Genomic DNA, 15,036 nt, shown 5'->3' with positions numbered 1-15,036 from the left:
CTCAGCCATAAAAAGAAACGAAATTGAGCTATTTGTAATGAGGTGGATAGACCTAGAGTCTGTCATACAGAGTGAAGTAAGTCAGAAAGAGAAAGACAAATACCGTATGCTAACACATATATATGGAATTTAAGAAAAAAAAATGTCATGAAGAACCTAGGGGTAAGACAGGAATAAAGACACAGACCTACTAGAGAACGGACTTGAGGATATGGGGAGGGGGAAGGGTGAGCTGTGACAAAGCGAGAGAGAGTCATGGACATATACACACTAACAAACGTAAGGTAGATAGCTAGTGGGAAGCAGCCGCATAGCACAGGGAGATCAGCTCGGTGCTTTGTGACCGCCTGGAGGGGTGGGACAGGGAGGATGGGAGGGAGGGAGACGCAAGAGGGAAGAGATATGGGAACATATGTACATGTATAACTGATTCACTTTGTTATAAAGCAGAAACTAACGCACCATTGTAAAGCAATTAATACTCCAATAAAGATGTTAAAAAAACAAAAACAAAAAAAAAAACCACACTCCTGACGTGAGTTTTTAAAATTTGTGATGTAGACTTTTATACTAAAATCAGAGTAGACAAAAAGTCTATTTAAGGGTTCTGTTTATCTTAAACAGTTTATCTTAAACAGTTTATCTTAAACAGTTTGTTTATAATAAAACTGTTTAAAGCTTCCCATTGAATTATTCAAGACGTCTTTTCCTAAATGGTGCTTTTATAAAACTTACTTGTACTAAGTTTTATTTTAAAATGAAACAATAAGAAATATGCATAACTACAAAGATCCTAACATTATCTGGAAACTTTCCACCATGATAATTTTGTCTCAGGAGAAATCTGAAAATTCCATAAAATTACCTACATATAATTTATAGAAAGCTGAGTCAACAAACAGGTGTTACCATTGGAATGATGAATCTTGTCCTTTTCCTCACTCATAAATTTCTAATATATGAGCCTCTACACTATAAATCAGATGCTGGGTTCACATAGACTTATGTCATTTATTTTCTTTCACTGAGAAAATAAAGAGGTAGATGATCTATACATATCTTGCCAGCTGTTCCACAAAACTCATACATTGAATACAAGTATCGGAACCTCAGTGGCTCCATCTTACACTTGTTCTAGTACTTGAATGTTAGATGCCGCTCTTGAAGAGTATTTGCATCTCTGTACTATGAGTCTGGCTGCACTGCCAGCCAGCATTCCATTTCCTGATGGCTCCTATTACCACCTAATTATTTTTAAACCCTGATTTTATTTCAAACAGTTTACCATTGTCAAGGGTCACCTCCAAGTATGACATTACTGAAATCAAATATTTTTGGTTCTAGGTCTATGGTTAGGAGAGTTGAAGAATGACCTTCTTCAGAGTGACTGATAGACCATATGGCAAAATCTATGGCTAAACTATAAATCCAATATTAAAATTTTAATAAAACTATAATTTTCAGGACAATTATTCAGTCACAATTATTACTCATTTTATCTGTTTCATATTTATAACTGTCCTGATAAACAAGTTAGAAAGTACCCAAGAAACCTATACATTCATTCATCTGTTAAATTTTCAGATATTTATTGAGGTCTTATTATGTAGCTAAATAAGATGAAGAAAACAGATTCCTTCCCTCAAAGAATTTGCACCCTAATAGAAGAGAAGATGATTACAACTTATCAACAAAATCTTGTGAAAGTATATGGCAGAAAGGCAATATGATTACAGGACAAGGGTTGAAGAAAGTTCTGGGGGTTTTCAATCTCCTTTAAATTAGTAAGCTGTTTTCCAGACTTAATACTGATGGAGACATATGGATTTCAGGGAAAGTAAGTAAGTCTGAATTTGGACTTGGATTAAATATACTTCTGATTGATTATTTTCTTGATTTTAGTTTTTAGTTCATTAAAAGTTATAGCACGTTCATAGAATTAATACACTGTGCATCCTGGATGTTGAATCTGAGAGAGTACAGCTAGCCCAATTATATATATTGTCTTTATACAATACACACATGCGTGCACACACGCACACACATATACACACACATTCGCTTGAAGGATTTATTTAATGCAAAATTTATGAAGACCTCAAAAGAATTTGATGAAAATTATTAAATCCAAACTCTAGAATGAGAGCTTATGTATGTTTAATTGTGTGGGGAGTAGGAGGTATAAATGTGCTTGCGTTTGTTTTCATAAAAGTTCCGGGCCACTCGTAATTCTTTCAGATTTAGGGGATGCTCTTCTTTGTACCCTATGCTGCTCCTTTCCTAGACTATTTTACTTAGGACCACTTGCATTAAAGATCTTCCAAACTACTCTATAATACATGCTTGAAGTACAGTCTACTTTCTGAGTCTTCATCAGTTGTTTTCTATAGAAGGTGTTTCCCTCCATTGGAATCTGTACAATGTCACTAATTTATTCACTGCATTTCGAATGTGTCAGCTGAGTGACACTGGGGCTGTCTCCTCCTCTCACCAGAGCACCTGCCTCTTAGGTCCCTCTCCTGGCTGTGCTCCCTCTGGCCACATAAGCCTGCAGTTATGGAAGTGGGATAAGGATCTTTATAAATGCCTTTTAACCTGGAAAAGTAATTTCCTGGATCTCCCTGGGTACAGAGTCATGATGCTACCTGTGTAATATATCAGGTGTCTCTGATGACTACAGCTCAGGGGAATAGTTAATTAATTGCTTCACTCCAATTATCATGAGTGCTACATCACTACTTACAATTTTTATTTGTCTCTGCAGGCTACCACCGGTAAAGAAAAAAAAGTAAGATTCTGATATCTTATTATTTTAAAAATTGATGTTTTTCCTCTATGATCCAGATACTAACTTCTCACCTTCATGCTGAACCCATCTGTCTGACAATGTCAGTAACCCCTGGAGAGCATGAACTGAGTCATGCCAAATTACAGTAATTCATTCTTGTTATGATTATAATCCAGTGACTTAAATCAGGAGCTGTATATTCTCTTTGTCTTAGCTACTATTATAAAATTAATCTGTTTTGTGAATTTAGAACAGTTCTACATACATAAATGTATCCATATAACCAATAATGATACTTTCAAAAATAATAACAAGCCAATCCTAACATAACTTTGAAACTTTTTAATAATCACAAGTTATCACTGTATATATGATATGATATATGATATAAATATAGATTTATATGATATAAATCTACAGCATTAGTAGACGATTCACATTCCAAATGGATATTTTATGTTGGTCTTCAGAAATAATAATTCCTTCTTTTAACGTACTACACTGCTTTTCAGAAAGTTAAGTCTATGGGCCTCTGCACCACAATTAAGAGATCAGTGAATCAAGATTTTTAGACCAAAAGCATAGCTTATCTTTACATGTTCTCCCTAAATAAGTCTGAATTTTTTGCAGACATCGTTTGATACTGGGAAAGGCATATACCATCATCATGGATGTCCTTTGGTTAAAAGCAATTTGTCAATAAACAGCAGTGTCTACTCACGTTTCTCTTGTTCTGCTTCCACTCCTTCACTTTCTGTGTCACTTGGCAGGATCCACGGTTGATGAACCACCTGCAATTGCTTTAAAGAGTCATCCTGCCAAAGAAAAAGTTTATTTGGATTAACCTCTAGAATGATACTGTGAATACCAATATGGGTGAACACTTCAGTTTCTATGAATTACATGTCAAAAAACCATAACAAGAATTTCCTCACAACAGAGAAGAATTTTAAGCTTAAATTCATTTTCATTTCATGGACATGTCACAAACTCTGAACTCATTTTTTTTACATTCTCCTTTAAATAAGATTTAATGTCTTAATAAGAAGAAATATCTAGACTATGTTCCTTCCTGAATTAATATTTTTATGGAATTCTTAGCACCCATTCTTGGAAATATAATAATGAAATATTCAATATAAAATTGCACAAAATGTGCCTGTTTGCCATCAAGGTTCCAATTCCCTTAAATGAGATTAAAGATTAGTAGGATTTAGAGAACATTCTCAACTTTACCCTTCAGTATTACTTCATTGCCTCCTTCCTCATATTACTTCCTATTTTTATTAATATATTTCTCAAATACTTCCTTGTTGTTCCATGCCTCTGTCATTGCCCTAAAGCAGACTCTCATCATCTCCGATCCTGACTGTAGTTATAATCATCTACAAAGTTTTCTAGGATTAAGATTCATACCCTTCCTAATTCTCTCCACCAGTTCCTTGCCAAGTAGAGCTTTTTAAAATGTCACATGATGTATTCATTACCTTGTTCATAAACCCTTGAGTAGTCTTCTCATAATTTCCAGCATAAAATCTCAACTCAAGGCCCTCCATGAGCTATACTTGTCTAGCCTCTGTTCTACCACCACTTCCATCTCCATCCCACCTCGACTGACACTTCCACTCCAGCTTAATTAACTGGTAGCACCTTAATTTTGTCACTCTCTCTAATCTACCTAGATGTTTTCATATGTTATACTTCCTGCCTAGAATGCAGTATATTTATCTGTCTCAGACATTAACACTCTTCCCAAGGCTCAGGTATCATCTCTGTTGCCTTCCCTGACGCTCCAAGACAGATTTACTCCTTTGTGTGCCTATTGTATCAACATAACAAATACTATATAGTATTTGTCCTTTCATATCTTCTGGCCTCAAAAATAATGTGGAAAGTCCTTTATGCCATGGATAACTTTTTTTACCTATTAATTTCCAGTATCCATTATAATGTCTGGGGAAAAACAGGTACTCACTAACAGGTACACAGTAAACATTTGTGTATGAGGAAGTAGGAAAGAGAAAAACAGGAGAGGATGAAGGGTAGAAAGGAAGGAGGAAGGAAGGATGGGTCCCTTTGACAATAAAATATAAATAACAATTTTAAATTTATTGAGTCATCATTCAATAAAATCTTTTCAAACATAACTTTGAAAATTAAAAACATAAAATCAATATTACCTGTCCATTTACTCTTTTGACCTCTCAATTCATTCATCATCTTCCCCCTCTTTGAAAGAAAGATCTTTTCCTCCAACTTGAGATATTTTGCTTTATTTTGTTCAGAAAAATACTAACAAGATAAAAATAAAGGCTCACGACCCCGATCTCTAAGAAACATGATACACCAAACATTAAATGTCCACTTTGTTTAAAATAAGTGCTGTATAAGAGAAACAACATATCAGCTATCCCTTGACTGTGATGATTACCTCTGGATATGTTTAGTCCCAATCTAGAGTTTCAAAAAAGTACAGTTTTCCAGGAGTTACAAAGGGGATTAAGGAGTTGAATAGGTGAAGCACAGGGGATCTTTTAGGGAAGTGATCTATTCTGTGTGATGTACTAATGGTAAATACAAGACATTAAGCACTTGTCAAAACCTGTAGAACTTCAGGCCACAGAGTAAACCTTAATGTATGCAAATGAAAAAATCAATTAGGAAGGTGGGATGTCCCAGGATGGAAGGCAAGATACTAAAAAAAATAATCTAAATGAATTACAAATGTAAAAGAACCTCACTGAAGTGGGTTGGGGAATAAGGTGCTGACCTAAGTAACTCTGAAAATGCATGGAGCCTGTAAGATCAGAAGCAAAAGCAAATGTACATAAGCACTGCATTATAGTGGATAAAGTTACGGGCTTATAGGTTAAAAATTCTGAATATGTGTGTGTGTGTGTGTGTGTGTGTGTGTGTGTATATATATTCTGGAATTGAACAAAGTAAATGGATGGCAGATGTTGGAAGCCAAGTTTTTCACTCTTGGAGAGGAGTTTACAGATAAGCAAGGATAGAATGTTCCATGTATAATGTATTGATATTAGAGTTGGAGACATCAGTGTGAACTCATGTTTAGCTTACTATACATACAGATGGCTATACATATAAATATGTGTGTGTGTGTATATATATATATATATATATATATATATAAATGGTTACTAATCATACATATATCTTGCTGCTATGGCAGCTTAGAGGATTTAGACCCAATGACACCCCAATAGCAATGAAAACAACAACCACCCGCTCCACGTCCCCTGCACCGGCAGGTGGACTCTCAACCACTGCGCCACCAGGGATGCCCTCTAATACCCTTTTCAATGAAAGAATCAAGACTCTTGGACAAAGGACTGACTCTTAGACCAAGGCAAGAAATATACAAGATACAAGATAAGCGTGGAGCATCTTGTGCCAGAAAGTAAAAAAAGTGCTAACACACATACACATACATACACACACACACACACACACAAAATGCCGGGGTATATCAAAGGGCTAAAGGAGCCAACTGAAAAGTCTCTCTGTGGCCAAAGCTAGAACAATTTAAGCAACGAAATAAAGTAGCATTGGGTTACTACCCAACATACAAAACAAATGTCTATCAATCCATTCTGATGAAAACAAATGACTGACTAAATCAACAAGTGGGTGAGAATAGACAAATATGCCATGCAGAAGGATTTCAAATAATTTATGTAAATACTTAAGGAAGGAAGCAGAAAATAACTTCCCACATCTTTAGGGTGGGCTGTGTAGAGCGACTTTCTTCCAAAGAGTACAATATGGAAAGAGAAAGCAAAAAGAGTAAATTTACAGTGGGGAAAACTGACAAATACTACCTGAAACCAGGTGATTAAGGTTAACATCAACAGCAATAATTCCTATTGATAGTATGTAGCCTTGATAGGATGGGATAAAAATGGAATTTTATCTCTATGGTATTCCTCCTCAAAACACATTATTCAAGTCCAACCATGAGAAAAATATCATACAAACCTCAATTGAGGGACAATCAACAAAATATGTGACCAGTACTCTTCAAACACAAGGAAATACATATAGTCATCAAACACACGGAAAGTCCGAGGAATGGTCACAACCCAGAATGGCCTAAGGAGATGTAAGTATGAGACGAAATGTGACATTGTAAAGCAACTAAACTTCAATAAAAAATTAATTTTAAAAAAAGAAATGTAATGTGACATTTTAGGTGGCATCTTGGGACAACAAACTCGAATGAAGCATGGATTTAGTAACTAATAATGTATTAATATTCATTAATTGTGACAAATGTACCATACTAATGTAAAGCAATAATAATAGTTGAAACTGCAGGGGAGGTATATAGGAACGCTCTGTATTACCTTCACAATAATTCTGTAAATCTAAAACTGTTCTAACATAAAAAAGTTTATTTAAAAAATTGAAATAATAAAAAAAAATTTAATGAGATTCATTAAAAACTCTTTTAGCATCAGCAGCTCTTGAAAATAGTCTGTTAATCGAATTAAAATTTAAATTCCTACCAAATGACAGATGGTCTTTGCAATGAAAAGTCCTTGCCCCAGGGGTCAGGAATCACAGCTTTTTATCCCGGTTAATCTAGGGCATGTCAGTTCCCCTCTTGGGATAGAATGAAGCGTGTGAAGGTGCTGGGTTAGATCATCTCTAGGACTTTACAATTAGTAAATTTCTATACCTAGATTCCTTTAGACTCTCAGTAGAATGTGAGAGGAACTAAATGAACTATTGTAGGAAAAGTCAGCAAACGTTAAAGATATTCCATCTTTCAATTTAGGTATAAATCAGTGTTTATTTTTAGGATTTAACTTTTTTTTTTAAAATTTATCAAGTATTGGATTTGGTCTTATAGGGCTATACTACAGAAGCAGCAGAAACGTGAAAAATCTTAGCTTTAAAATTCCATAACAGTATAAAGAACAGCAGAAGTAAAATTAAAAAAATTTTCATGTAACAGAGAGGGATAATCACATTCCTGCAGTTTTTCAAAAATAGAACATGGAGTCTCTGGTGTTTAAAGAGGAAATATGAAAAATGATCTTTTTGGTTTTATAAGGTAAAATCGAATGGCAAAAATTCTTTGTTTAAAACAGAAAAAAGTTTAAAGTGATCACGAAAAAATGTTTTTAATTGAAAAAGTATTTTGATTATTTAGCTTTTTGGCCCAAATCCTAAAATCTGTTTTCGTAAGAAAAGATATGACTAAGAAGTCAATGGTGTTACTTTTTCCCATAATAGTTCAGAATATTAAGTAATACTACTGATTGGTTTCTGGTCTTAATGGCTTTACTACTGAACAGGCAAGTTATTCTTTGTTTATTGCAACCATTCTTTGTTTAATGCAAATCATATAAAATACAAATGAAACATGAGCTCAGCAAAATATCTAGTTTGGGAAAAACTTCAAAATGTTGAGATGTTGGAATCAGAATCATAGAGACAGTACAAATATTGCTATTAATAGATCATTTGAATGTTTTACTTTGGTTTTCCCTTGAATACAGTTAGTAATATAATGCACCTGTTTGCTTCATCAATACCAGCAGGCAGTACTATGTATGTCCAAAGTTCAGCCCATCAGACTTCTTATAATTATTTTTGATGGGGTCAAGGAGCTAAAATCGTGAACATTTTTAAAAACAAGAGTTGACATGTTCCTCTTTGCCAACTTATTCAAAAAATTTTCTACAGGAATATTAAACTCTGTACGAGCACAGTGCAAACTGTTTCATATTCCCAAGAGCAAGTTCTTTGGATTGCTTTCAGAAGAAATGACATTCATCCTTTTTCTAAAACACTTTCCCCATAAGTATGTAAATGTCCAGGGACCAGGAGTGGTGGGAAATAGTGACATGTATCATATGGAAAACAGTCTCTCGCCCTGTATCAACATATCATTTTATCTGCTAACAGAGTAAGTGCTTTATAAACTTTAGCGGTATTGTTATTCCACGAGGGTAGGTTATTTTTGGATTCTCTAAATGCAATCAATCAGTGATTTATGTCATGTGTGGCCATAGGTTATTCAGGTTATTTAGAGAAAAAAAAATGCTCCTTTGCTCAGACTTTCACCATTGGATAATTTAACTCTGAGGCAACTAAATATTTCTTTCCCTTTGGTTAAGAATGAAAATAACACACCAAACATCAGTTTCCATCTTTCAAAAAATATTCATCATTTTCATTTCCCTTCTATAACCATGAGATCTATATACAGTAAGTATCCCTGAAGCATGTTGCAAATAAAGCAAAATAAAATTACACCCCACTTTACATACATTTAATAGACTGCAATACCGACAAAGAATTAAGCCTATACTTCTGTTAAAATAAAGTTCTCCATATATAATTTACATTCTTAAATTAATAAAGTTTGGAAATAACTTTGTTAATGAAATGGCTAGTATTATCAGGCTGAACTCTGTAACTTTTTAGTGAATTATACTTCTATAGTTTATTTCTTTTGCATAACATCAAAGGGCAATTAAAACATAAGAACAGGGAAGTAATACATTTGAGAAAATATAAGTTGGAACGAATAGGATCTGGGAAAAGAAAGGGAGCAATAACCAAGTTATCAGTACAAAAATATGGTAGATTGTGGAAAATATTACAAAATAAACACAAGTTGCTAAAAAATTTTACCTGACATATTTGCTACACTACACTACAACTACTTTACACATTGGGATTGCCCTCTGGTAAAAGAAGTTTTCACATATTGAGATATAGGAAAGTCATTCTGGCTTATACATGAGTTAACTTGAATTTTATGCTAACTAAAATAGCCTGTTCGCTATTATACATACGTTGTACATCTGCTTTAATTCTTAGAGAAAAGGATGCATTGACCAAAAGCAAAGAATGTCCATGTTAAAAATAAAGATTAAATGCGTCTCTTCTTGGGACGCCAATGCTGGTCCTCCTTTGATAATAAGACTCCCCGCCCAGGTGTCAAGGCCAAGCTGACTTGCTGTGTACTTGCTGGACTGTTCTTTTGTTTGAAACCTTGAAGAATATAACCCTGACTTGTTTAAGGTTCTTTGTTCTGACAAGATATAAAACTGTGCTGAAAACTCTGCTCCCCACAAGCAGAGTCTTCTGGGCTAGTCCTCAGTTTGGCTCAAAGAAAACTCTTTTCTAGTCTTTCTTATTGATTGTTTATTGATTATTTTCATGACACCTTCATCTTCTTTCTTTTTATTTTTTTAAATTTTAAAAAAATTTTTTTCATCTTCTTTCTTAATTCATTCTATTTTGTGGTTTTTCTATACAAGGAAATTGTAGGATGAAGTTGTAAAAGACTTTGAAACTAGCAAAAGATTATTGGGTGTAGTCAATGAAAAATAAGTCATTTTTCTAGCAAGCCCTTTTGTTTATCTGATTTTTTTTTTTTTTTTTTTTTTTTTTTGTGGTACACGGGCCTCTCACTGTTGTGGCCTTTCCCGTTGCGGAGCACAGGCTCTGGACGTGCAGGCTCAACAGCCATGGCTCACGGGCCATGGTTCACGGGCCCAGCCGCTCCACGGCACGTGGGATACTCCCGGACCGGGGCACGAACCCGTGTCCCCTGAATCGGCAGGCGGACTCTCAACCACTGCGCCACCAGGGAAGCCCTGTTTATCTGATTTTATAAAGGCTCCGAGTCTTTCACTGACTTTGAGCTATTTTACAACTTTGTAACTTATAGAAATGTATAGTAGTGCAAATAATTCTTGTCCATATAAATGCAAATTGCATCTATTTTAATGTAATTGGTTATTAGCTTATGGATGTTGATCAGTTTGGCCATTTTTTACATCTGTTTATAACTTCATTTCAGCATTCTTTATTTGACTACACGTGAGGGTTAGAATTCTCCTTTGAACTGGCTATAACATCTTACTGGTTTCCTCATTCATTAATGACTTAAACAAACCTTGACATGTGTTCATTTTACATCTGTCTGAAAGCCATCATGATAAGTTTTTTAAAAATTGCTATCCTTTAACAACATGTATGAATTCTTAATGAATATCGGTGACCAAATGGGGTTTCCCTGCAAAAACTCTTGTTTTCTAGTTTCCTAAGTGGAATAAAACTATAATGCTGAATAATAGTTATTTCCACTTTTAACAAGTAAATCCCTGTGCATGATAAAAAGCAAATTATCTCTTATTTTTATAGGAGAATAATGTCATGCACTCTCTTTCAAAAGTATAGTTGGAACTTCATCACACTAACAATCACAAAATATACCACAGGAGGAAAAGACAGGCCAAAACTGGCGTGAAGAACGATTCTAAGATATTTTGTTACATAGAATTGATCCCCTTTCCAGTTCAGATGGTACAGCTGGCAAAATCAGCCTCAACAGATTTGGAAAGGCCTGCCTGCTCAATGTGCTTCTTTTCCTGTCTGACACCCTCAGAGATTGTGAAGCTGCCGCTTGACACCTTGAGTTAGTTCACACTCCTCTCTGTGTTGCCTTGGCCTTCAGCTAACTTCCTGAAGTTGTGAGGAATGGCTCTAAACTGCTCTTGAAAAAGTTTTAAAACTCATTAACTTCAGTCTTTAGCTCTTTATAGTTCCTCAATCATTTAAACTGACAATACTTACTTGTTGAATACATATGCAAATTAATACATTTCTCTATTAATTACTGGATTTTTAACCAGTGTACTATGCTATTTCTCCAGTTATTCCTTTGGGAAATGTGATAGTTTAAATGGATTAGCTTCTCTATAAAATGTATAGTAAGCTTTGTAAGTACTTGATTTTGATAAGTTGTTTTTAATTATATATATATTTTTGAGTGAATATTAATATTATAATTCTAACAGCTAAAATTTTTGCGATGTGAAGTTTTTATTCCTACCTTGAGTTAGCAAGTGCCTTACATGTAAAGAACACATAATTTAAAAAAAAATTGTTAGAACCATTTTGAGGATTAACCGAAATAAACTATTATAAAATATCTCATTTTTATTTGGTCAAAAATACAAATCCTATCTGAAAAAAATAATACATTAAATATATAGAAAATATAAATAGAAATTTCATTTTAGCTTTACTTTTTGAGGAGACCATATCATCTCCTTAGTTTTGACTTAGGTCTAAACAGAATTGCCTAACATCATGTGGTTATGATTCTGTCTAATTATAAGACTAAATTTAAAAAAAAAAAACAGGGACTTTGATGTGCAAAGAACTGTTCAAACTTTAGCAAGAAATGTTAAATATAATAAAAATGTAAACTCTATGGTTTATGTGAGTTTTAGTGTGTACTAAATAAAAGCAAATGTTTGCTAGTTCACTTTTAACTTCTAACTTCAATGCTTCTAACATTTATAAATACTGTTCCCCATTGTTTGCTGATTCTATTAACAAGAAGAAGGAAGGCAAAAGTGAAATAAGAGTATAAATGAGAAAAAATAAAACTATCCTTTTATGGCTCACATTCTTAACATATTTGGACTGCCAGTGGAAAGAGTTAGAACACATATTTCCTAAAGACCAAATGTATTAATGTCTGCAAAAAGAAACCAACTATTGATAAATTAATAGTTCATTAATTAAGATCATGCTTAGTTTTTCTGTAAAGGATAATTGTTTACTGCTTTTAAAAAGAGCTAAAATCTAAATATCAATCAATATTAGGAAAAAAAATACTATGTGATACTGAACCCCTAGAAAGGAAAGGCTTACCTTGGGCAGCTCAAACATAGTCATAAATTCAAACTGAAAGTCAGTAATGAATCTCAGAAGCTGGAGAGATTACATACCCCAATCAACCCAAAATATTATTTTTGAGAATAAATGAATAAATAAAACTCATAAATTTATTAATAAGAATTTCCCTTTTACCCATGTTATATTTATAAAATTGGGGATTTTCCATGAAGTATGCAGTTACTTTCTAGAAATAGCATTGGAAAGAACACTTCAGGGTAGAGCTTCTCAGACCTTAGGGTGTTTATGAATAACACAGGGATTTTGTTAGAAATGCAAGTTTTGATTCTTTGGATCTGGTGTGAATGCTGAGGTTTGGCATTTCTTACAAGCCCCCATTTCTTACCTAGTCAGAGGACCACATTGAGGAGAGATGCCCTGCCAGCACTTCTAGTGAAAAGGCACAAATGCCCAACCTTGTCACATTAAGTATTTACAATTGCTTACAACGTGCATGTTTAGATTGCACATGTATAATGATGGAGAAAATAAGGATCTTTTCCTTGGATAAGAACCCAAATTAGAATGACTCATTTTTAGAGTTCTATCACGTATGCAGCCCATACCCTGTACCAGCACCTCTTCTTCCAAAGTACTAGACCCATACAGGACACACGACAAAAGGCATTAGGTACCCTTTTTGTGGAGGTGACCTACCACCTCTAGTCCCTAATAGGGAATGCTAGCCAAGGGCTTGGGCAACTACAGAATCCTAAAGGGAGGTTCTATTGGTGTACATATTGAAAATAGTATCTTTCTCTCCTTGGGCAGCTTTAACTTCTTGACTGTATTTTTCTCAATTTCGGCATCAAATCCATTACACTGAAATTTAAAATTGGTGCACCAACCCTCCAATTTTTTGCCCCATATATTTTGATTTTCTAACTCGAACTGAGACCATCTACGTAGTTATTTCCTTTCTTTCCTTTTGTTACCCTTTCTCCATTGTGCTTTTGGTAAAACTTCAACCATCTCCAAACAAGCCTGCAAACCAGAGATTTGAGACTCTGGTGCTCAAAGGGTGCTATGCACTCTGATTTTCCTCTCCAAGTGATATTTGGAAGCAAGAGTGAGTTTAAGTATGGGTACACTGTTTTGAATAAATGTACGGACTACCTCCTACACTCAGTAGGCCACTCAAAATGGTCTTTTAATGGATTCATGCATGAAAGAATAAGATACTTAGAGAAACAGATTCTGTCTTGCTGAGAAGCAACAGTCAAACCAAATATTTGCTACTTCTATGATATCATCGCCAAACTGTTTTCCGGTTTCCTTCACCCGAAACAGATTCAGATGGCTAATTCAGTGACCATTATGGTTTGGCTTCAGACCAAGTTTTATGGAGTCTGTCCACTGGCTTATCTGAGAGTTCCCAAATGCAGTTTGCAGACAGCCCAAAGACACATCCTGAGACACAGAGCACCCCTGGATATCTCCAAAATAAAACCAGGAGTCTAAATGGTTTTGCAACAAAAATCTGCCAGACATTTTTATTGTCAAGATAGCACTTTGCTTAATGGCTTGTATGAATAACATCCTTGATGAGCATTTATCACATGAATGAATCCCAATTTGGTACAGATTATTCTCTCCTTAAGAGCAATGATCATATCTTATTTTTTTGTGCATGGCCAATATAAAACATGTGTTTCTCATTTATTAGGATAGCAACAAATGTTTATGAGTGAAAATATATGATAGCCTTAGGTTTATACAGTTTTACCTTCATTTTCAAGATAAACTAATATTTATAGGATCTCCCAACCAAGGAGGAACAAAACACCATTTTGATAACATATTATTTACCGTCTTGTTTTTGAGGGCATGACTGGAACCCCTACAGGCAGATGGAGAAAGCCCAAGTGAGTGTCTCACCCTATATGATAGACTGATTTCAGACCATGTTACAAGACTACCTTAAAACTCACTTCTTCCATGTAGTTTTTCAATGACTGTCCTCCACTGGAGGCTTCTCCCTAGAGGCAAAGAGGAAGAGAGGTTGAAAAAGTCAAGAGAAGGAAAGAGAAAATAGGAAAGAAGATGAGTCATGAAGAGCAGTGAAACGTGGGAGCAACACCAAACCTTTACTGTCCTCCACCATCTCAGTTCGTACTTAGGGGATTATCAGCTTGGCAAATTCTTACTCTGGAGGAGATAATAATTGTTTCAAGGCAACAATGTATCTTTTAGGCGGATTTTAGGTCACATAAACAAACAACCACCTAGTGGAGCTAGGTGGACAGAATGCTAAACGTGCAGTGTAAGATTTTCTGTTATTAACTTTATAAATATGCACCTAAAACTAGACTAAGAAAACAGTCACAATTCCGTCTTTGATAAATCTGTGTGAAGACCTGGCACAGGGACTTAAAAGTACTAATGGAAAAGAGTACAGCTCATTAGCCTGCCCTTTTCCAAATGTTTATATCCAGTCTTCTTCACCTTACTTGTGTGTTATTAGTAAATTCTCCGTTATTTGTGCCTTTTACCAGCCTTTCATTGAACACTAG

The 15,036-nt window shown here is 34.7% G+C and overlaps 1 protein-coding gene across 1 annotated transcript in view; it reads right to left on the bottom strand.

The window, feature by feature from the left end:
• Window positions 1–15,036, bottom strand: part of C17H8orf34 (chromosome 17 C8orf34 homolog) — a 344,966-nt gene that overhangs the window by 26,059 nt on the left and 303,871 nt on the right. The window contains 2 exon segments of the mRNA XM_060287424.2: window positions 3,510–3,603; window positions 14,455–14,502. Of these exon segments, the coding sequence (XP_060143407.1) occupies window positions 3,510–3,603; window positions 14,455–14,502 (142 nt within the window).

Source organism: Globicephala melas, chromosome 17 (genome assembly GCF_963455315.2).
Source record: "Globicephala melas chromosome 17, mGloMel1.2, whole genome shotgun sequence".
NCBI classification, from domain to species: Eukaryota; Metazoa; Chordata; class Mammalia; order Artiodactyla; family Delphinidae; genus Globicephala; species Globicephala melas.
Note: the sequence above shows the minus strand (reverse complement) of the source record. Positions and strands in the feature narration are given on the sequence as shown.